The sequence below is a fragment of the Cornus florida genome, unplaced genomic scaffold (genome assembly GCF_030987335.1).
Source record: "Cornus florida cultivar Cherokee Brave unplaced genomic scaffold, ASM3098733v1 CherokeeBrave_3.0.0_Hap2_Chr05, whole genome shotgun sequence".
In the NCBI taxonomy this organism is placed as follows: Eukaryota; Viridiplantae; Streptophyta; class Magnoliopsida; order Cornales; family Cornaceae; genus Cornus; species Cornus florida.
Window position 1 is genome coordinate 99370018 of NW_026775575.1, and position 22954 is coordinate 99392971.

At 35.3% G+C, this 22954-nt stretch overlaps 2 protein-coding genes across 4 annotated transcripts; both read right to left on the minus strand.

The window, feature by feature from the left end:
• Positions 1–323: 323 nt before the first annotated feature.
• Positions 324–15741, minus strand: LOC132307924 (mitogen-activated protein kinase kinase kinase YODA-like). 3 transcript variants are annotated; one of them, XM_059805824.1, is made up of 16 exons: positions 15550–15740; positions 14001–14176; positions 10677–11487; positions 10390–10541; positions 9807–10287; positions 9512–9599; positions 9307–9369; positions 7507–7667; positions 7298–7373; positions 5887–5946; positions 5694–5801; positions 4933–5172; positions 4746–4820; positions 2176–2264; positions 812–1534; positions 324–711 (listed from the first exon to the last, which is right to left on the minus strand). In XM_059805824.1, the coding sequence occupies exons 3-15, from the start codon at positions 11231–11233 to the stop codon at positions 1012–1014; spliced, it is 2673 nt and encodes an 890-aa protein (XP_059661807.1). In that variant the 5' UTR covers positions 11234–11487; positions 14001–14176; positions 15550–15740; the 3' UTR covers positions 324–711; positions 812–1011. The 3 variants fall into 3 exon arrangements, with proteins under 3 accessions (XP_059661807.1, XP_059661804.1, XP_059661805.1); XM_059805821.1 differs by having other exon boundaries at positions 9807–10541; positions 15550–15741; XM_059805822.1 differs by lacking the exon at positions 14001–14176 and having other exon boundaries at positions 9807–10541; positions 15550–15741.
• Positions 15742–18794: 3053 nt separating this feature from the next.
• LOC132307925 (silicon efflux transporter LSI2-like) lies at positions 18795–22252 on the minus strand. Its single transcript, XM_059805825.1, has 3 exons — positions 20835–22252; positions 20408–20597; positions 18795–19238 (listed from the first exon to the last, which is right to left on the minus strand). Exons 1-3 carry the CDS (start codon positions 21894–21896, stop codon positions 18973–18975), a joined length of 1518 nt encoding a protein of 505 aa, XP_059661808.1. The 5' UTR covers positions 21897–22252; the 3' UTR covers positions 18795–18972.
• Between the last annotated feature and the right edge of the window lie 702 nt (positions 22253–22954).

Below are 22954 nucleotides of genomic sequence, written 5' to 3' on the forward strand. Positions count from 1 at the left end.
ACGTCCTATAGGGTTTATAGTTCCACTTACCTCAGTCAATTTTGCCGTTTTGCCCATGGGCCATAGAGGGTCGATATTGACAAAACTAAAGAGAGGTAAACGGAATTTACCTAAAGAGAAACACACAGGTAATTGGGGTCCTTATTCCTTTGGTTGTGACAAAATTGCTAATTCTTCCTAATTAGACTTGTAGATAGAAAGCTCTCTTTCTGTACAGTAGGTCCAAGTACGGACTTAGATACTGGGTACAATCTGAGTACAACTATAACACGAAGCATCATTTATGATTTCTGGTGCAAGATTGCAGATCCTTCAGATCATACTTATGTGACAATCTCCACTCCATTAATATGTCTAAATTTAATACAGTTATGATGCAGATATAAGTTCAAATTCAGCATTAAATCAACAGGCAACGCCTGGTTATGCATAAACTTGTTTGTCAACAAAATTTGGACTGTTTTAAGTTACTGTACAACGGCTTCACCTTACTTCCCTCTCCCCATCTGCCCTCCCACCGGGAAATAAATAAAAAAAAAAAAAAAAAAAAAAAAAAAAAAAGCAACAAAAAGGTTAAAACTAAGTCTAAAAGCCAACAGTTTTCCAAGAACTCCTCTATTTTTCATGTTTGATAACTGAAAAATGTGAGGTTCTTTACGCTGGCCAAAAGGTTCTTCACTGTAAGGAACTGCTGAATTGCTGGAGAAGCTTCTGCAAAACCAAAATATTTAGTTGTCTAGATCAGCATTTGACCATAAAAGAAAGATATAGAAGTTGCATCTAAAACTTTTTAATTAGGATTATTAATTACCTTAGGAAACGATCATGAATACTTGGGGCCATAATTGAATAACCTCTCCTTCCATTTCAGCTTTCAAAAGATCTTATTTGTCCAATAGATTAGCTTTGCATTCCTATCATACAAATTGGTGACTTTTCCATTTTTACGAACCATAGAGAAAAAAAAAATTTGCTTGAGAGTCAGCTCCGATCAGGTGGCCTACATGTAAGTTAAATTCCGATGGTACGACTGAGCAAATGAGAGCTAGGATTAAGGTCCAGCAACTTCACATGATCCCTTAAGAGCTGCTGGGACACACGATCAGCCAACACTGACTGTTCATCATATAATTCCCTAGGGTCTCCATGACCGGGGCATCCAAACCGGTTTCCATAAAAACCATTTTCAGATGAAACTATTCCCTGGAAAGCACGAGAGGGTTGTGGCATCCCTCGAAAAAGGTCAGGCTTAATGTCTTGATAGGGGGAGGCACCATTGGTATAGGGACTGTTTGGAGATGATGGTATTTTTCCAATACCTTCATGAAAGTAGGTAGTCGGCTGCTTGACCTGATGAAACAGAATGGCACCAGTGCCACCGCTGAGAGGTGTGGATGCACCAGATCTGGTAAGTGGGCTGGATATAGGAGAGGGAGACATCTGTCCACTCATACGTTGTGGTAACTGAGAATGTAGGAGAGGGCTCCCAATGGGAGAAACTGGGCAAGATACATTCTTCAGCATATGGGCATCACTGCAAATCAGATAGAATGAAATGAGAAGAATTTCCTCATAAGAAATATATGACACCAAATGCCTATTTAAAACAAACCATTACTGAATTTACTTTTAAAGCACAACAGACTAGCACTATGCATCATTGGAGTTTCGACCAATATAGATATTTTGAATAGTTGTCGTACCATACCATTAGATATTTCATATCCAACTAATGGCAACAAAGACAGTAATGTCGTTGCTTCCACGGGAAGTTAATATGAGAAAATCTCCACAATCATCACAACATATGCAACAAGTTATGAAACTCACAATAACATTAAGGCCACATCTAATGAGTAGGTAGTACATTTTTTCCCTTTCTTCTTCTTCTTCTTCCTTTTCTTTTTTCTTTTTTTGTTGAACTTTTTATTATTATTATTTAAAAAATAACACAAAAGAATTCCAAGGAAGAGAGGGCATAAATTGAATTCAACATCTAAGGACAGTTAACGGCATGGACATTTCCAAAAGCAGTCAAATCCTGACAGCCACTGATGTTATATTAAATGTGCCTCAGTGCATGCATGTGTGTATATATATATAATGACTCAGACTCGGTGCATTGTGTCTGTGTGTGTGCATGAGTGTGTGCATGTGTGTGTGAGAGAGACATACCTGAATCCTGAACCAGTTTTTGAATCTCTAGAATGATGGATAGGCACTCCTGAGTCCAAGTACAAGAGATTTCTGGAATGTCCAATGTCCTAAAAACATAACAGGTAAACCAAAAGTCAATCCAAGGGATACACTGAAAGCCACAACAAATGACAGGAGTGAACATGGTCCATTCATATAAGACCAATGGAAGTACAGCAGCATTCAATATAGGAATTTCACTCATTTTGAAACAATATTTTAATAACAATTGAATTGTTGGATATGCTTTTTAGGTGCATGTCTAACCAAAAGAGTTGAAAACATATCTTATACCTACGTTTATTATTGTGTATCCAACAAGGGTACTTTACCTACTCTTGAAGAGTAAATGGGCATTAGCTGAAGAATATAACAGGTCAAGCCCGCAACAAAAGACTAAGGAGAATTATTTCAAAATTATCATTAATAGTTGTCACGCCGGAAGGTCCATAAAGTTGGTGACAACGGGGAAGTGATGGCGGAAGCATGGTAAATGGAGGCTGTAACCATAAAGTTTTATATATATATATATATGTTTGCCCTTCAGTAACTGATACTTGCTAAAGTCATGTCTGAATATGTCAATGTCAAAAGCCCGTCTCAGCATGTAATTATATGAAACAAAAAAGGAGACAATTTAAGGACTACATTTCTTCTTCTTTCGGATTTTTTTTTTTTTTTTTTTGGTGTGCGCATGTAACTATTGGGGAGTCCCTACCCTTTGGGTGAGAACAATCCATTCCGGACATGTGACATGCCCCAATGCCACATGCCAATTTTAATCTAAATAAATCCCAGCGAGGCTTGCCTAAAGGAAAGGTAGTCGAACTTAAGTCCTCTACCTTAAGTTCTTAACCAAGAGGTAACTGCCATGAAACTGGCTCACTCTTAAAATCTAAGTAAGCCAAAAATAAAAACAATGTTGCAAACCCTAGTTTTGATTTCATGAAATCTACCAACTTAAGTCCTATTGACCTAACAATACAAGGATAACAACACATCTTTGTGCAACAAGGGTGTAAGTTAATTTGACACTCAAATGCACTCACTAATATTAGGGTTCAGGCATTCATACATTAGGATTTATGGGATTTTATGTTTCGATTTGGAAAATCCCATAAATCCTGGAAACATTTTATTGAAAATTTCTCAAAAGTATAAATCTGCAGGGCACTTCGATCAATCGAGGGTCGACATGCTCCTTCATCGATCAATTATTAGAGGTTTCCTTTCCTTTTCAAAATAAAACACTAAGAAACTCTTTGTGCACTGCTATTTTGCCCATATACACACTACTTTGGAACAAATTACAAATATAGAGAATATACAGAAAACATATGGAGATATATATTTTTGAGTTATATAGTGTATTCATTTTTTCATTTACATTCATCAATCGCATTAGAATTGGTGAGTATGTACTGAAAGTGTTGACTCCATTGCCGACGAGCTGATTTGTGAAGTTCAACACCAACAACAATCCATTCAACAGAGATTGTGCTAGATGACTAGTCACTGGAAATTGAACTAGTGCGAGAAGCGGATTTGTGAGGAGCGAAGTCTGTTGACGAACGGGTGGACGACCTAGAGACTTGAAAAGAAAGTTTGATGTCAATTTGTGTCGAGAAACAACTATGGGTTCTAAGGGTTTGGAACTTTAATCTAGTTGTAAACATCTTTCTCAAAATGGAATTAGGTTTCTGGTCCTTGGAACAATCAGGGGTAATCTCTAGGACTGCTAAGGGACTATTCATACAAATTTTAAATTTTAGAAGAAATCAATATAGATAATGCCAATGATCTCTCAGCCTTCCTGACCAGGCAAGAAGCTAAATAAGAGAAACTGGCAGCTCAACACTAGATGATAAAATTAGTAATTCATATCCCTTCTCATTTCAGCTTCAATAAGTTACAATTCATTTCACATCCCTATACAGTAGCTCCGTATCTCTTAATAGATATGAGTATAGATCAACCTGGCACAACCGGGAACAAACAAGATCATTACTTGGTCTTAGAATACTTTGGTGCAAACAAACAGGCACAGTCCACCAAGGGGGACAAAAACTGAGCAGCTTCTGGACACAATATTCAATTTGAACACCATGTCCTTACTCCAAATATTTTGTTTCGTAGCAGAAAGGGGCACAGTGGACCTCTCAACAAAGTCCAACGAGATCTAAAATTCAAGAACTTGCCGGGACCTGACCAACTCTCTGATACACAAGGTATAAAGGATCCTAATAACATCCATTCAAAGAACATAACAGCAGACTGGAATCTGATTCATTATTAGTTTTGAACATGCTTTGCAACAAACATTTGCAGATGTGTTACCCAAAAAAGCTACCCAGAGCTCTTTGCGACCCGGCACCAAATTCGGGCCAAAACATCACATATAATTGTACATAAGACTCTTATGATGTTAATTTTGATACATTATTACTTTAAAACGAGTGAAGTGCATATCTTAAACACTCAAGGGTTACATTAAAACAGCATATTATCCCAAAACATAAAAGAAGAATATTGATAAAAGGAATGCTTACCCGTGTGTCCATGTCTTTGGACTTGAGGATCTGATGAATCTGATTCTTAGGTGTATATATACCCGACACAACTACCTGTATCCATGTGAGATAGGTCATGTATAGTGCCAGAAGAAGCACAGAAAAAGAATAGCATGGAAGAGGAGGGCCAAGGGAAGTGAAACAAAGAAGAAGGAAGATCACTTACAGGAGATCTCACTGCATTTATAGATGCAGTTGCCGCTCCTGGAGGTTCAGAATTTAGAACAGGTCTTTCTAATGGTGCAGCATCTTTAACAAAAGGATGCTCCAATAGCTGAGCAGCTGTAGGACGGTGTAATGGATTGCGCTGCAAACACTGCCTCACAAAGTCCTTGCCATCATCTGAGAGATGAGCCGGGATTGCAGGGAGTTCCTTGCTATTTCCAATCTTAAACAACGCAGCAACCTTCAGAAGAAGTGCAGAGAGAAAATTTGGTCAAACAATCCATACTTCTAGCATGAGAATGCTCTCACTGAGATATGTTTATGGCTATATAGAAGCAAAATAGTTTATATGCAATAACCTATGTTACATGGAATCGGGTACGGGTGTCGGACACGGGTATGTATCCATGTGTCGGACATGTCAAATCTCCAAAAAGAAGGACACACGGACATGGCTAAATATTCATTTTATTAATTATTTTATTTTATTTTCTAGAGTAAAGTAATGTTTTTATCTAATATAATGTTCAATATAGGCATTTAACTCTTTTTAAAGTAATAATATAATGTAATTGAATGATTGGATATGTTTTTTAAGTACATGTCTAACCAAAAGTGTCAGACACATATCCCATACCCATGTCTGAGGGATATGTGTCCGACACGGGTACTTCACTACTTTTGAAGAGTCCATGTAACAGAGGCAATAACAACGAATTTTCTTTTTCTATTTTTTTAGCCTGTCTATCCAAATCCACTAACCCCTTCATATTGGCTCCAAGGTGGTTTTGTTGTAGCCATCTCCAAAACTGTGCACCCAAGGCTCCATACATCCACAGCAAGATTGCAACCATTCGAATTCCTTATTACCTGAACAACCATTGTAATCAATTCAATACTAAAATGCATTGTCAAGAAGAGAATCACTAGAGAAAGACTATATAATAGTGCTGACCTCTGGTGCCATCCAGTAAGGGCTTCCCTTGAGTGATAATGGACAATTCTGCCCAGTAATCTGTAAATTTTTCCAGTTAGATTATACTTAAAACTGTAGCCTCAATTAAATTTGCACAAAGTATTCAAAATGCAGTAGCACTAACCAGGTTGTGAAGTGTGCCAATTCTTTTCTAACAAGCTTATTTCCACTCAGTTAATATTTGTTTTTTTCAATTTGCCTAAATTTGGCAAGATAGCATTCACAGCATGGCGTTCATACAAGACACATCAATGTAAGCATGTATTTTGGAAGTAACTAATTAGCAAAGAGAATTCCTCTTCATTCTGCAAACATAGGTTCAATCTGCATTGGTCTGACCATAACTACTAACACTTATGATACATATGGAAAAAAATGTTACTGGGACTTGGAAGTTTTCTTTAAAATAACGTTAACATTTATTTTCTTAATTCACTTTTACTAATTCTATTCAAGGTTAGAGTTTTCTCCATCTTTTTGCCTGTGACATTTTCATCTGCAAAGCTCAGACTTAAATCGTCAATTAACCAGTTTAGCATACATTGCCGCCGCCCCCCCACCCCACAAACAACCCCCTTCCTTATTAACCCTCATGAATACCTCCCTTGCAAAAGTTTGATCAAATTGAACTGAAATTCACTCATTGTTTAACATGTTCCTCTCTCCATTTTCCAACTCTACTTCAGTCCCATACTTCAGAAAAAGATTTTGTACAGGAGTTGACCAAAAGAACTTTAAGAAAAGGGACACCAAAACTCTTTTCCGTTCATTTGTTTCCTCCTCGATGATTATAGCAACTTTGAAGCAAGCAGAGAAATAAATTGGAGATCACAATGTGCCACAAATTACTTCAGGCTGGATAGTTAATTCATGTGAAGGCTCTCTACTTCAATAATACAATCCAAAGGACTTGACTGAAGCAGCTTTCAGTAAAAAGAAGTTTAGCGTAGTGACATCAGCTATCTCCTATGCATATCACTGAGTGGTCCCAAGTCATTTCAGGCAGGTTTGTAACTTCTGAAATCCAAAGGGCTTGATGGCTTGGGTTTCAAGTAAAGAAAGAAGTTCAGGCTAGTCACACCAGCAATCTTCCCATTGCATATCATGGCATGCCCCATCTCACTTTAGGCAATTTTGTTTTCTTAATTTCTTTAAGTACTTCTTAGTAGAAGTCTGTTTTTTAATGGGTGTGTACTATTCTGTTTTTTAATGGGTGTGTACTATTATTAACTTTTCTAATCTTAATTCCAAACATTTATATTTTACCTCAAATATTTTGCATAATTCATGCTGTCCATTTTAAGTTACCATGGTTACAGACAGAATTTAGTTCCTCTTTCACGTTAAAAAATGTCATAGAGACTATAAAAAACTAGAGGTATACTCTTACATGCTTTGCCATCCCGAAATCTGCCAATTTCACACGGCCATTAGGATCAACAAGTATATTTGCTCCTTTGATGTCCCTGAACAAAAAGTAATTTAATAAACCTTAAGCATAAATGACATTCTAAGACGATTAAAGATCATTTAGAGAGTAATAATTGGTGTGCTAATTGTATGATAGCAAACCAAAAATTACCAATTAACTAAACTCACCTATGGAGTGTATTTTTAGCATGCAAATATGCAAGCCCTGACAAAATTTGTTTAGTATAACTACGAATAGCTATTTCACCCAACTGGCCATAGTCTTGAAGAATTTTGTAGATGGAACCACCAGATACATACTCCAGGTATATATATAGCTTGTCATCTACCTGTTGAAAGAATATAGAGCCAACAATTATAATTAACATAATCCGAGGCTTAACTTCCATATACAGACTAATATTATTTCATGTGGCCAAATTTTCAAGGAAAGACACTACCATGTGCCAAAAACATTCAGTATAATGATTTTGATAAAATATCTGAAATTAATCCTAATAATTTCAACAATTGTGATCGAGTCACACAAGCACAAAATATTGCATATATCTAGTGAATGAACAACATTTACCCCAAAAGTTTAAGCAATTAGGGAATGAGTAAAAATGGAAATAGACAAATAAACAGAATGTGGGGAAACATAGAGACAGATTAAATTCAAACAGAGAAACTTGATCCCAAGTCCTTTCAGATTCAAATTCGTCATAACATGCTAAATCATCCCTTACTCTGAAAGAGTGTTAGGGAATTGGCCAACCAATATATATCAAGCTCTCAAAACTGATTGACACCCCAATGAATCATAATCCAAGTTTAGCAGACATGTATAAAGTTTGTTGGTGAAGTAGTGAGTTAGTTTATACAAACTACAAAGCAAAAACTCAGTGTGCTGCATGTCGAATCTTGAGGTACTGAAAGGAGTTCTTAGTAAAGGTTGAGTATTCAAGCCATTTAACAACCTAGACGTAAAGCCTCACAATTGCTTCTTGAGCAGGAGAACGTTCTCATAGACAAATGGAATCCAGTTTTTGTACCTTTTGGGTAATCATTTGATTACTTGGAGATCTATGAAGCAAAATGTATGTGCAGGGTCAACTGCAGAAGTTAAATACGGCAAATGGCTAATGCGTCCTGTGAAATGTGGTTGAAGTCACTCTTAGGAGATGGGTGTTTCTAATAGTGAACCCTTATGCGATAGTCAGGCAGCTACATACATCAGAGCAATAAAGAGCTGCATGGGCAGACCAAGAACAGTCAGATTGACTGCCATTTTGTACATAATATGGTCATGAGGGAAGAAACTACAATTTACCCTTATGAAATGATGTATTTACTAAAGATTTAAACAAGAACCAGTTTTCAAATTTGTGTACCAAACTATACATGATACAGCTAAATCAAGTGCCTTAAGGGAGTTATGCATATCTGATACAAGTTAAGGGGTAGTTTTGTTTTCACAGATCTAGTAAAGCTACAAATTAAAGGAGTCAACCTCCTGTGAGACTCATTAGCATATTTCCCATGACTATTTGCAGTCTACACTGCCTATGTCTCTCCAGGTGCAAGATAAGAACAGATGGAGGAGGGGATGCTCCCTCAATTTTGAAGCTCGATATACATCAAACCCTCACACCCTTCCTCATTTCTGAAACTCTACAAGATTAGGAAATAGTCCTAATAAAGTAAACCAAGATTTCACATAACGGAACTCAGCGGTTGGAAAAATGATCATAAAATCTGGATTCATTACTTTTCTAACAAATCTGGATTCATTGTACTCCATATCATAACAGAGGGTCAGTGCCTAATTTACATAAATATTAGATGGAACTTATTAATTCCTTGTAAAACACAAGACCATTTCAACTTTTGTAAAAAATAAATTATCAGCAACAAAATATAGATTGGGATCTCAAAATGATAAACAAACCAAGCAAAATACTGCAGCAAATAGTACAAAACACTTACAGTCTCAGAACCAAAATATTGCACAATATTAGGATGTTGTAAACGACTTAATAGTGCAATTTCCTGCCAAATATGAACAGCAAGTGTGAAATTTTGCTCAAAGTCACAAAAAGTAGAACACAAGTAAGCCATCAAATATATAAGAAAGTGTATTATCTTCATCCTCAAACTATGAAGTTCATCAGATCTACTACAACAAACTTACTTGCACTAACTGTTGTGCACTTTCCTTCGATTTTGAATCATCAAGAAATAGTGTTACCTCCTTCATTGCACACATCTCACCGCTTTCACTAATTTCATGCATTAAAAGTAAAATCACATGTTAAAAATTATTTAAAAGTAAACCAATGCATAAAGAAATTACAGATTACAAAAAAGGTATGGACAATGTAAAAGATCACGAGAAAGTATCAACTATAAGAAAAATATTCAATGGTAAATAACAATATATATATATGGGAAATTTTTGAGTGAGGAACATCTCTTTGGTTATAGACCTGTTAAAACCAAGATAGACATGTCCAAATGTGCCTCTACCCAGCAGTCTCCCCTTCTTCCACTGCGAACCAGGGCTTGTTGGATTTTCAGCCCTACCAGGACTTCTTGGAACCGCAGGAGTTGTTGCCGGAGAATATGAAGGAGAGAAAGGACAAGAAATAGAAGTTGATATGGGCGGAAGGGGCAACCGGTGGCTTTGTTGCTTCCCATCATCAGGCCAGTTTGTGGAGAACTCTGCGACTGCCCCAACAGCTCGTGGATGCAAAGGAGTGACAGCACCACTGTGTATTCTGGAGCTGGGACCTGGGCTGGTCATTCTGGGGCTAGGTATTGGTGAACACTCAGGGCTACACCTGCTGTGCTGCCAGAACAATTGTCCTGACAGCTCTCCCCCAACTGAGTTATGCCCAGAATTGTGACCTGAACCTGGACTAGAGCAGTGTCCAGACCCGAGTAAAGCTATGTCAGAATAGTGCTTCCCTGCCACGCAACCAGAGTTCATGAAATGTTCAGGACCAAATACTCTCATTGGACTAAAACAAGGAATTGACAATGCACTATCTGGAGCACTAAAGAAAGCACCATGAGGAGTAATCTGTAAATTATGAGAGCTTAGAGGTTCATGCTTAGGTGATACAGGGAGAGTTTGGTTATTCAACAGAACATTAACTGGCTTTAGAGTCTCCTTTGAGTACTTTTGGGTGGCAACAGGAGCCTGATTACTGCGCTTTATGCTTCAACAAAGCAGAAATAAATTTTGTTAGGGAAGGAATAAACCAAAATGTAAACACAAGGATAAATAATTAACTCTTTACATTATCACCATTCACTGAACATCATAGACTTAAAGGCATATCATGGTAACTCACCTGGAAGGGCTATTCATAGCAGTTTTATTCCCATTTTCGTAGTCGGAAGCCTGAGGACTGAGGAGTCGTGAATCAGATGGGTCATCAATATCAATGGAATTATCACTAGAAACAGAAGCACTGGCTAAATTTCCCTCAGCATCTGTAAGATCTGGCCTATTCAGATCATGCCCATGTCTAGGAAGGGGCAAAAACATTGAAGGCTTGGAGCCTCTGTTGAATCCTGGTTTTATTGACACACTGGTTCCAGAATTAGTACGTCCTATTCTCGTAAGGTTCACTCCGGGAAGAGGAAGTGGTTCCGCGTGGGGTCTTTCTGCAAAACTCTGACAGCGGGATACTTGTGTGGAGGGCAACGGTGATTGTGTCTCCGCATGAGATCCAGATCCCCTCTCCGATATGGTGTCACTAGAACGTCTGCGAGAACCTACTGACCTACTATTGCACTTTTCCTCAGATGCATTCTTAAATTTCCTTTGTAATGTATCAATGAAACTTTCCTTGTTTTCTTTCTTCTTTACTTCCTTGGATGAAAACTTTCCCCACCATGAAGGCATGATTATTAACAAATTTATAACACCAATCAGCAAATACTCCTAGAATACGACAAACTATATCTGAATGAAGATCAAATGTACACTGAACTAGTGACCAGATGTGGACTGAAAAAAGTTTGAGATAACCATATTATGTACAAATGGCCTTCTCCACCAAATTCCCAAAAAAGGGCACAGCTAAATGGAAATAACTCTGTTTTAGAATGTCAAGAAGATGCTAGGGTGGTTTAAAAGGACTTGTCCATAAGAAGGCCCTGCATGTAAGTGGAACAATATCAGCTTTTCAACCAAATAAATAAAGCAATAAAATGTTACACGCAGTGTTTATTTATATAGCAGACACAATAGAGCATGCATAAAGTCAAATTATGTAAGACTTTAGCTCTAGCCTAATAAACCAATTTGGCATATGTTTGAGATCTCAACAGAAATGTCAAAACAAATGAGCATACACGGTCATAAACTTGGTAGTTAGATATTACCATGATACAATATTAGCTTTTTAACCAAATAAATAACGCAACAAAATGTTACAATCAGTGTTTCATTTATATAGCAGACACAACACCGCATGCACAAAATCAAATTATGCAAGACTCTAGCTCTAGAATATAACAGCTAATAACCAATTTGGCATCTATGTCTAAACAAATGTCCATAAATAGTGACAAACTTGGTAGTCAGAAATTACCATGGATCGCAACAATTCGGGAAAACGATATTAGGCTTTTAACCAAATAAATAAAACAACAAAATTTTACAAGCAGTGAATCAATTTATATAGCAGACACAACAGAGCATGCATAAAATCAAATTATGTAAGACTTTAGCTCTAGAATAAATTAGCTAATAACAAAATTGGGCATCTGTTTGAGACCTCAACAGAAATGTCTACACAAATATCCATAAATAATGACAAACTTGGTAGTCAGATATCACCATGTGATGCAACAATTCAGAAACATGATCATTTATTTCGTATAGGGTAAAAAATTAAGGAAAGTCAAAAACCATGTCCATACAAGGAAAGAACAAGGAGGCTTTGCAAGAGTCATAGATACAGATATCAGTGAACTGAATCCATCCCCCCACATCGTGCGTGTGAATCATCGAGAACAAAATTGAGCTTATGCTGAAAACTTAGGGTGCTTTATTTGGGACCTGGTGCCATAACTTCACAGCAAAATTACCTATAGCCTTTTGAGGGAAGTGCCATGAGTAGCACCAATCAGCTTAAACTACATAAATTATCCTGTCATCTGTATCTATCTATCCATATATCCATATATATATATATATATATATATATTTCCTAATCTACCTATAAAATATGATGAATTATATACTTCCGAGAACATCATTCCGTGATACCTCTACAATGAAGTCAACAGAGTTTAAAACTAAAAACAGTATATAACTTAAACAAGAGAACAAAATATTTTTAAAAATATTAGAAATGTGTCCGTCGTTAGTCCTGAATTCACCGGTCCGGAATTAAATTTTAGTTGCATTTTCGCAAAATCAAGATAATCATTTAGAATTTCTTGGGCGTATTATACATTGTTAGATAATTTTACTTTGACTATAAAGTTATATACATCCAGATATTAGTGGACAATTAGAAGATGCAGTAATAAGTTGGACTAAACTTACTTATCAAAATAAATAAATAAATAAATAAAATAAGTTGGACTAAACTATACAAAATTTGAGACCCATTATTTGTCAAACTATTATTTTCCATACCGACATAAATGCTTGAGAAGAAAATTTAGATATATTTATATGGAAGAAAATGCTTTTGAGTTATTTCAGCCTGATAAGTGAGTGCAACAGAAGACAGCTTATATATTTGCAGATTTCAAAAGATTATAGTTGTTTATTGAGCACTACTCGCCTGTCACCCTACACCATAATCCCGAGGAAAAAAAGAACGTCATGTTAGAAATAGTGTTGTCTAAAAATCGATAGACACACAGTTATGCTATGTAGCAAGTATAAACACAACCATACACACACCAATACTAGTATGTAACTGTGTGTGCAAATTCTATTCAACATGCAACACCAAGTTTTTTTTTTTTCCTAGTTACATGCAACACAAAGTTGTTAAAGAGTTCCAATAGTTTCCCAATATGAACATGCCAATTCTAAAGTTTGCAAAGTTTCTCATAGCACAAAAGAATGTCATTCACTGTTGCACCCCATACATAGTTCCGATATAAGCTATTACTGCATCCTCATAATATAAACATTCATCCACTTATGTAAAACATTATAAATTTCAAATTCTCAAAAACACAACCAGGAAATTCTCTGTTTCAAGAAACTACTGTATATTACAAAGTCAAGCTTCGAATTACATGTCAACTCTATACTACACATTTCAAACAAACCTAAACTCCACAAAACAGTTCATTATCAAAACTCAATTTTAGGACAAGCATCACAAGCTTGAAGATCAACGCCAATACCAAAACATCACAAGATTAATGAAGACTTCCATCTCGTAAATTATAAAGAGCATTTCAATCTAACAAAGAAAACAATTCCGAAAAGAGGAAAATGTAGGTCATTTGAACTGTATCAAAATGTGTACTCTTTTTTTGGTGAAGTGAATACATTTCCAATTTAAGTTAATTATAAAAATGAGATGTAAAGATCCAAGACACGTGATGATTTACAGACTGGCTATTAACATATAATAACCACCAACTAGCTTATGACCATGCCCAGTGATATCGTAGAGGTTGTTCCATCATCTTACACATGTCAAGAAACTGTGGTCCCTGTTGGCTCTGAAATATAGGAAAATCTCACATCCCCTTCCTCCTCCCTCACTCGTTTTATAAATAGAACACCCTTCTTTTTCCAATGCATGCTCGGCATCAAGGCTACCTTGTTACAATTCCTCATTATGCACAATTTCTGAAGCTAACATTCCTGCCATGATTGGAGAACAATGCAGTGATTTAGATAGCTGGACAATGCATATACCAGTATCTTCAAAGAGACCAAGACAACTCAACCCTAAGTTCTACATTGCACAAAGATCTAGTAACAAATATTCCTCAGACTATGAAAAAGTTACAATGGCATAGCAAACCATGCCAAACTATCATTTCTAGCACAACCTCATGGATAAATTAAGCAAAACCGTAAAGGTGCATTTGGGCATCCATCTGAATTTCAATGGTACCATTATGCTTCTGGTGGCATTTGAAGCAAAAATCCATCCCAAAAGTATTTTGTTCATTTACAATACTCGAAGGCATGTTATCATTAGTTTCCTTGAAATAGAAATTTTCAACATTATTTTTGAAATGGTTTTCATTTTTCAAATGGACGCATTCAAGATGATATACTTATCCATAAAGTGCAAAGTAAAAACTCTATGGTACCAGTCAATTCCGAGGGACTTCTAAAGATCCTCTAAATAAATGTATATTTACACTAATTCAACAATTAATTTTCTATATAGCAGCTACAAATATTGCAACTCTAGTCTTTTCAATGGACAATATGACCCAAACCAACAAGCTGTAGGTAGTTCAACTTCAGCTTTTTAATATTTTGTCTGTTCAACTTAAAGATCACCAGTCTCACATCCAATTCATTGCCCACTGATTTTTGCAGTCTGTTAATGTATATAAAGAAAACACATCCAAATACCATATTAACCAACTCCGACAGGTCTCATGTTTTCTAATGTTATGATTCCAATTCAGTTTTGCAGTGCAAAAAGAATTACAAAAATTCTTCCTGATAACTTCTACTACTACCAGAATAGAGTTCCAGCGTCATATATCATAACTGAAACAGATTCACAGAATATTGAAACATAACGTACTCGAACTCAATGACCCAAAACACAAACTTCCTCAAAGAGATGGACAAATTCAACCAATCATCCAGATAAATCAAAATAAAATTAATTATATATATATATATATACACGTACATATATGTGTGTGTGTTTGTGCAGGACCAAATAAGGATGTCCAGAAAAAAAGGGTAGGTCTTAAACTACTCAACATGAAATAGTTCCTCAAAATTGAAAATTTTGTTAAAATTCAGCTGATAATGAAGCCACATAAGTAGTAAGAAAAAATCTAATTGAATTTTTAAGTCACAAAAGCAATAAGATAGTCCATCAATACATTGAACAAACAACAATTTTCGATTCCAAAAACACAAAAACCTAAATTGAACAACCATTTGTACATGCGAATCGTGTGTTGATATGTCTGAAATTCGTCCATTAGAATTGATGAAATCAAGCTCAATAGAGCAAGTCTAAAACCCTAACCACTCACCGGAAAAAAGCACGACGAGCCGGATGGAAGTCGCATGTGGTCGTAGTATCATCAGTTCGCCGGAGAAGAGAAACTGAAACGTTAGGAGAAAATGATAGAAGACCAGGAAATATAGAGAGAGAGAGAAATGTAGAGAGAGAGTTTGTCACTGTCCAAGCGTTACTTGTAATAAAATATTGGAGCGTTACAGGTAATATAATAGTGGATTACATTGCCGATATTAAATAGGAGTGGACTTGTGAGACGACTGACGTGAGATTAAAAGGTGCTACTGAGATCTGAACGTTGGATACATATGATGTCTTTTTGTTGTATGATCGGATACACGGTGATGAAGCATGTACGGTATTACAATGGTACGTAGTGCATATGATTATTTCCTCGATATAGTAACCGAAACTGGTTCATATTTATCTCACCATCAGTTACTAATTTCAAATGCTTTACGCAATTAGGATTCTATTACAAGTCCTTTCTTGTTAACTTTATATGTAAATACGATGTCTTACCTTATTCTTCTTTATGTACTATTGTACAGTACTAACTACTTTTCTGTCTAAATCATTATATCCCGTAGCCTTTGTTGAGTTGTGACACGAATTGCTTTTCCCCCGAGTTGACTCAATTTTGACTCGAAAAATAAATTTTGCATAAATTATATTTTATTTGGTTTTTATCTTAGGAATCTAATCATCGCGCGCACTGATTCTGACCAGACAAATGGTATAATTTATATTTATTCTTCACATGTTATTGTGAATTTCATTCATAAATTATAAATTAAAACATATTTAATCCTTAAATTTTGTATGGTGTGTTATTTATTATGTCACGTAACGTCCATAATAAAGGAATTTAAATTTGATACATATACAAGCACGTAAACACAAAATGGGTGCTACTCAAATAGAAAACATAATCAAAGAAGAATGATTAATATATACATTTATGTATGCCTTTAATTCTTCATCGTGGAAAAGCATTTATATATATATATATATATATATATATATATATATATATATATTTGAACCTTAATACACTTTCGAGAATAATAAATAACTCGAATCATGAATGTAGCGTCCATCACAACATAGCCCGCATTTCATGTTTTTAAATCAGTTGTCACTCTCTCCAAATTTAGAGTTTTTATATATTACCATATATATTATATATATACTAAGTGTGGATTTATTGAAGTTAGATTTATGTGTATTTTTAATGGGGATTTAGGTTCATAGTGATTGTAGTCCCTGACTTTTTGATTAATTGACTTTGCTTCTCACATTCTTGTTACCTTTCTAAGAAGCGAGAGAGGAATAAAAAAAAAAAAAAACACTTTTCTTAAACTCAGACTTAATTAATCTTTACCACTCCAAATATACTACAATTAACTTTTTCAAGAGTAGTTATTATACTCATAACAAACGCTTGCAGTAAATTAACTAATCGAATAATTTTTAATTAATTATTCATACCAAATACAACTAAATGGAGGATTCTACATCTTTATTTGTTACATAATTGACTAATTAAAAGAATAAGTTTAGCAATTCATTACAATTATTCGGTACAAGAATCATTTTTCCTTTCTCAATATTTAGTTACCGTATTCTTTTGTTGCCAGAAAAAAAAAAAAAAAAAAAAAAAAAAATTCGGATATGTTTGACCAATATTTCTTTTTCTTTTTTTTTTGACTTGAAATGTTGTTAGATTTGCAGGCTTTAAAATTCAACGGTCAAACGTATAAACTAGGGGAAAAAAAATAAGGAGAAGAATAATGACTTTATAAGTCATGACATGCCTTAAAATTCTTTACAAAAATGAGTTGACTTATAAAGAAGTCATAATGACAATGCATGGAAGTTGCCTTTGAAATGCATGGAAGTTATGCTTTTGATAGATTCATAATTTGAATTTTTTTAATAAGTTTGAAGAAAGTTAAAAGAAAAATTATATAAAAAAAAAAGGTGACAAAAAGAAAGAAGAAGAAAGGATTTGACAAAAAGAAAAAGAAAAAAGAAAGGATATTTAAATTATCCCACTTTATGTACTCCATTTATTTAAAAAAATAAAATGATATTATAGACTTGTCCTCAACTTAGATAAAGAATTAATGAGTTTAGTGGTATTTTGTTATTTGCATTAAAACAACAAAAAACAGAGTATTCAAAAAGGAGTTAAACCGTTGCAACCCTGCTTTCAATTTCGGTTAGATGCAGAGATTGAGAGACGCTAGTTGCTGTGCTTGGGCTGGGCCTTGTCTTGGGCTCTTAGGCCCATCGTTGTAAATTTATACTTACTATTACACTAGTTTGAATTTATGAAAACAACAAAAAAAAACAAAAAACAAAAAATAGAATGTATTTGTTCAAGTCACAACTCCGTATAATTTTATGACTGCTAAACTCTTACCGTGAAGGAAGATGATTACTTATTTGCAGTACCAAAATGGTACTGTTTTGATGTACAGGGCGAACAAGATCCCTCTCTGTAGGAGGAAATTCGGGTCCCATTGTGAATGATTGCTTCAATCGCATTATAAATTGTAATTTATGCAAATAGTTCTCAACTTACTTAGCTCTTAGATCGAAAATATTACTAAGCATGTAGGTGGGTGTATATATATGTGTGTAAAGTAAAGACATTACGCCGAATTGATGATAACGAAGAAGAAGTCCCCGAGCAGAGGAGATAAATATTCCTGACCAATTTCTGAAGATTGAACATGAGAAGTCTCTTCACGAGCTTACAATTTCTAACAGTGGGCCAAGGCCTAGCTTATCTTGCTGGAAAATGATTGTTTGCATGTCATTTTCTCACTTCAACAAGACATTATCTTATCCTTCCTGTGTACTTTAAGATATTTAGTACTTAGGTAGGACGTTCATCGTAGTAATTTACTTTTCTTGGAAATAATTGATCTTATAATCATATGTTATAGGTTTTATTTATCACTTATCAAATTTATAAAATGTATATTCTGTATCATTTATGCATCTGTACTTTTAAGCACTTGCCATGAACTTCCTGCTTAATTTGCTAACAAAATATTACACGTACAGTTTACATCATAAAAAAAAAAAAGAAAAAAAAAAGAAAAGAAGTTGAATAGCTCAATTATTTGAATAAAATGATTCTTGCACCGAATAGTTACAGTGAATTGTTAGATGTACTCTTTTAATTAGTCAATTATGCAACAAATAAAGAAGTGGAACTCTTCATTTAATTATATTTGGTATAAATAACCAATTAAAAATTATTCCGTTAAACAATTCATTATAAATATTCATACAAGTATCACTACTCATCACTTACCGGGTCTAAGTACACATTTCTCCACGCGTCCAATTGTTGGAGAACTTGCATGAGAGGTGCATGTATGAATGGTTGTGATGAATCAAATGTAGTTTTGCGAAATTCTTAACCATGTATCAGTTTCAAGCCAATTGCCATTACAACGAGAGTGGAGGGCACTCCGAATTTGAGGTGTCTCCAAAAGGAAAGGCTGTAGCCATAAAACTCAGAACGACGAGCTTGCTCACACACTATCAGGTTTGCAGCCGATCCCAACAGTGTGAAGTTCCCGGCAACGGTGCTCACCCACGCCAAGATGAGCCACGACTTCCTCTCTTCCACCGGTGATATTGATGCTGCAGCTGCTGCCACTCTTGATCCAAGCAGAAGAACTGTAATAACACATTATATACAGACAATACATAATTAATACACACACTCGTACAGACAACTAAAGACAAGCAAAAGGACCATTTCAGACAAACAGAAGCTTCACCCAACATTGAATACTTAGAAAAAAAAAAAAAGGAATTATATAATTCCTTTGAAAAAGTGTTCCATTATAGTAAAATTTATAATCTTTTTCTAGTGAATTAAATAGTAGCCCAATCTCAGATTCTCAAGGTTCCCCCCATAATTGGTTAATTTGTTTGATGAGGCAACCAAAAGAAACATGACATTTCCAGGCCACACATTCGACAGACAAAAATGACAAAGTTAAAGTCCTCCTTCAAATGACAAAAGTAACCCTGATTTTGTCTCCTTTCTTGTAGTGAGTGTCGCTCGTACCAGACGAAGATATTACAAAGGAGCTAATACGTACGTGTGGTGGACAGAAGATCCATCATCCTCTTCGTCCTATTGAGATCATGTGATTTCCCAAGAAGTATCAATTCCCTAAACACCCCTTACTTTGTCTTGCAATTTCTTAACTCCCCTAGATGAATCACCAACATTATAGATACGGAGTATTATATATAGTGACCGGTCACAAAACCTTAGAAGCAAATCAAACTAACCATGACCAATTGACCATTCATTCAAAACTTCAACCCTAACGACATCACTTTATTTATTATCTATTACTTCTTCATGTATTTCTTTTCACTATGGAGGTTAGAGATGGGAGCAACGGTAAGATTGCTCCGGAAAGAAAACAACAGATTGCTCCGGCTGGGAACAAAACACCCTTTTTGCAAGCAAAAGGATTACATAGACAGAAAAATTGTGCACTGATTTTTTATTTATTTTTTTGTTCTAATGGCGTGGAAGTTGTTTCCACTACTTCTCCCAAGGACATGATTTTCATTGCAATAAATGGATCCATCATCCAAAAATAAAGGTAGGAAACTCTAGTACTGAAACAACAGGGAGAAGTAAATATGGTGAATTGGTGATATATGGGTCTTGAAAGTTGGGAAAAGTGGGATGCCTTATGCTAAAAGCTGTGGACACTGAACTTTCAAGATTTAAAACTCTATCTTGAATGAATTATTAACACAATTATCAGTTCCCTACATCACCAACAGAATGAATAAGATGAATAGTTGCATCAACTTACCAGTAGGTACATTTGAAACAACGTTTGAAAGGACAAGTATTAGAAGCGAAAGCAAAACAATGCCACTAAGGTGATCAAGCCTCATATGATGCTGTGTGATGTTCCAGAGAGTGTCTGGTAGTCCTGTTCTGTCAAAGCCTTCGACCGTGATAAACATTCCAGAAAAGAATAGAAGGAGAGAGTATGAAACCTGATTCATGAAGAAAAAAATAGAGCATTAGGAACATATATAACTCAACAAACTTCGCCTGCATGTGTTCTTTACACACCGGGTTCCAAGCTCAGATAAAGGAGAAAGGTTGCGTTTGGTAGCTTGACAACAACTTAAAACTTTGTCATGACTAGTATGAACATGAATCTATGATCACACAGAGTAAAGGAACACTAATAAACAATACTTATATATGTGTGTGTCTACATAATTTACCTTATCTAGGCATGGCTGGGCATCTTTGAAATCAAGGACTAGAAGAACAAGTGCTGCAGTAACTGCAGTCCATGACATATTAAACCCCATAAGCAACCCAATCAGCATTCCTAGTGAAACAATATAAACACAGGACTTCCATACTAATCTCTTCCAATCCACAGTCTGTATCGGAGCTGCATTTTCCAAACACTCCATAATATCAGTATTCTGGTTCATGAGAGTTTCGCGAAGACCTGGGTTCCCGTCTAAATTTTGGTTGCTCCAAGCATTCGGAGCTTGAGCTACGGAATTCCATTCCTGAGACGTGAGGTGTGACATATTTGGAGGTGGGTAATGATGGTAAATAACTTCCTCAGAGCTGGTTTCTGAAGGAGCACTTCTAATTTGGTCTTTTTTGACAGACAACAACTTCCAAAACATGCAAAGAAGTAGTAGAATATTCACAGCAACGCCTACGAGCATTGCAGGGAGAATTCCCACGATGAAGTCCCAAAAAGAGTAGTTACTGAGGATGGCAATAATCAAGTTTTGTGGGTTACCAATTGGAGTTGCAGAAGATCCAATATTGGCACTTGTGGCCAACGCTAGCAGGAATGGATGAGGTCTGACATTGTTTTGCGACGCGGTTTTGAGGACAAACTCTGTCAAGACAATACAACTAGTGTCATTGGTGAAGAGAGCGCTTGAAATGGCGGATATGACACAAATTCGGCAGAGCAAATCCTTGGAACCTTGGGAATTCCAGGAGAGCAATTTGCCCAAGTATTTGAACATGTCGGCTTTTTCGAGATAAACACTTAGAAGCATGGTTCCGAAAAGAAGGCCAAGGATTGAGAGGTCTATAGAATCATATGCTTCCTCTGGAGTTATAACATTGAAGACAACCATGAGCATGGCACCTAATAGGGACCCTGCAGTCCTACCAAAGGGTAGAAATGGAACTGCTGGAAAAACAGCCAGTACCCAGAAGACTGCAAAAGCAAAACACCCTAAAATCACTACCATTGAAGGAGCCAAGTCCGTATCTGGATCTGGATCTCTCAGACTTGGACTTCTCATCTTTATGAAATTCAAATTAAAATACCCCAAAAGTTGATGAACTGAAGATATATATATATATATAACAGACTACTAATTAATACTCTCTGCTATATAAAGAAGCTCATATAGAAGCCTAGCTTGGAAAGGAATTAATATGAATATTAATTCAAAGTACATGCAACCCCATTAAAAACTCGAAGTGAACACGTCACATGCATTAATACAACATTGATGTTACATGTATTATTCCTCATTTTCAATGTCAAAAACAAGGATAAGACCAACAAAAGCTCATTAGCAAACATTATTTTGGAATGAAGTGCATAGGTTGATGGAAACTGTTATACAAACAGATTCTAGCAAAATCTTATACAAACTCATGCTCATGATAAATCTTACTTTTATCTGTTTTTTTTTTTTTTTTTTTTTTTTGGAGTTGATTAACAAACGATGACCTTTAGGGCCAACTACCTTCCTCGGATGCAGGTCTTGTGTATAAATGGTTTTTAATGGGTCAAGTGGCAAATTATTTTAATTTTGTTTAACACCACTTTTTTCAAGAACACATGAGACACGCCCAGGCCAATCTCTGTCATGTTGTTAAAGCAAACACATGCAATTTTTTTCTTTTCTTTATTCTTATGCCCAAGTTCAAACTCCATTCCTCCTCTTTGAGATGGCATGGTTATACTATTGGGTTAAAGGTGCTTTCTTTGAGATGGCATGGTTATACTATTGGGTCAAAGGTGTTTTGGTATTCAATTTAATTTTTTTTTATTAGATAAAAATTTTGTGAATATTTTAAAAGTTTGGTTAACAGGGCAAGAAAAAAAAAAAAAATATATATATATATATATATACATATATATTTATAACCACCTGATATTTTCATAGGAAAAAATTAATTTCTTAAGAAAGTTTTATAAACTTCCAACAATGACTTTTTTTATCCTAAGTTTCATGTTATTCAGACCATGAAATAGTGATTATTCATAATTTTTTTTTTTTTTTTTCCAAACAATTCATGTTAATCAAATACATAATGAAATTATATTTTCTTCTCATTCACTTTACTT

Excerpts from the sequence above, each read along its gene's own strand:
- LOC132307925 (XM_059805825.1), bottom strand. The coding sequence starts at position 21,896 with ATGAGAAGTCCAAGTCTGAGAGATCCAGATCCAGATACGGACTTGGCT. Across the intron at positions 20,598-20,834 it reads CCCAGCCATGCCTAGATAAG|GTTTCATACTCTCTCCTTCT; the intron begins GTAAATTATGTA and ends TTCATGAATCAG. Across the intron at positions 19,239-20,407 it reads TGTTTCAAATGTACCTACTG|TTCTTCTGCTTGGATCAAGA; the intron begins GTAAGTTGATGC and ends GTGTTATTACAG.
- LOC132307924 (XM_059805822.1), bottom strand. The coding sequence starts at position 11,233 with ATGCCTTCATGGTGGGGAAAGTTTTCATCCAAGGAAGTAAAGAAGAAA. Across the intron at positions 10,542-10,676 it reads GCTATGAATAGCCCTTCCAG|CATAAAGCGCAGTAATCAGG; the intron begins GTGAGTTACCAT and ends GCTTTGTTGAAG. Across the intron at positions 9,370-9,511 it reads GTGCACAACAGTTAGTGCAA|GAAATTGCACTATTAAGTCG; the intron begins GTAAGTTTGTTG and ends CATATTTGGCAG.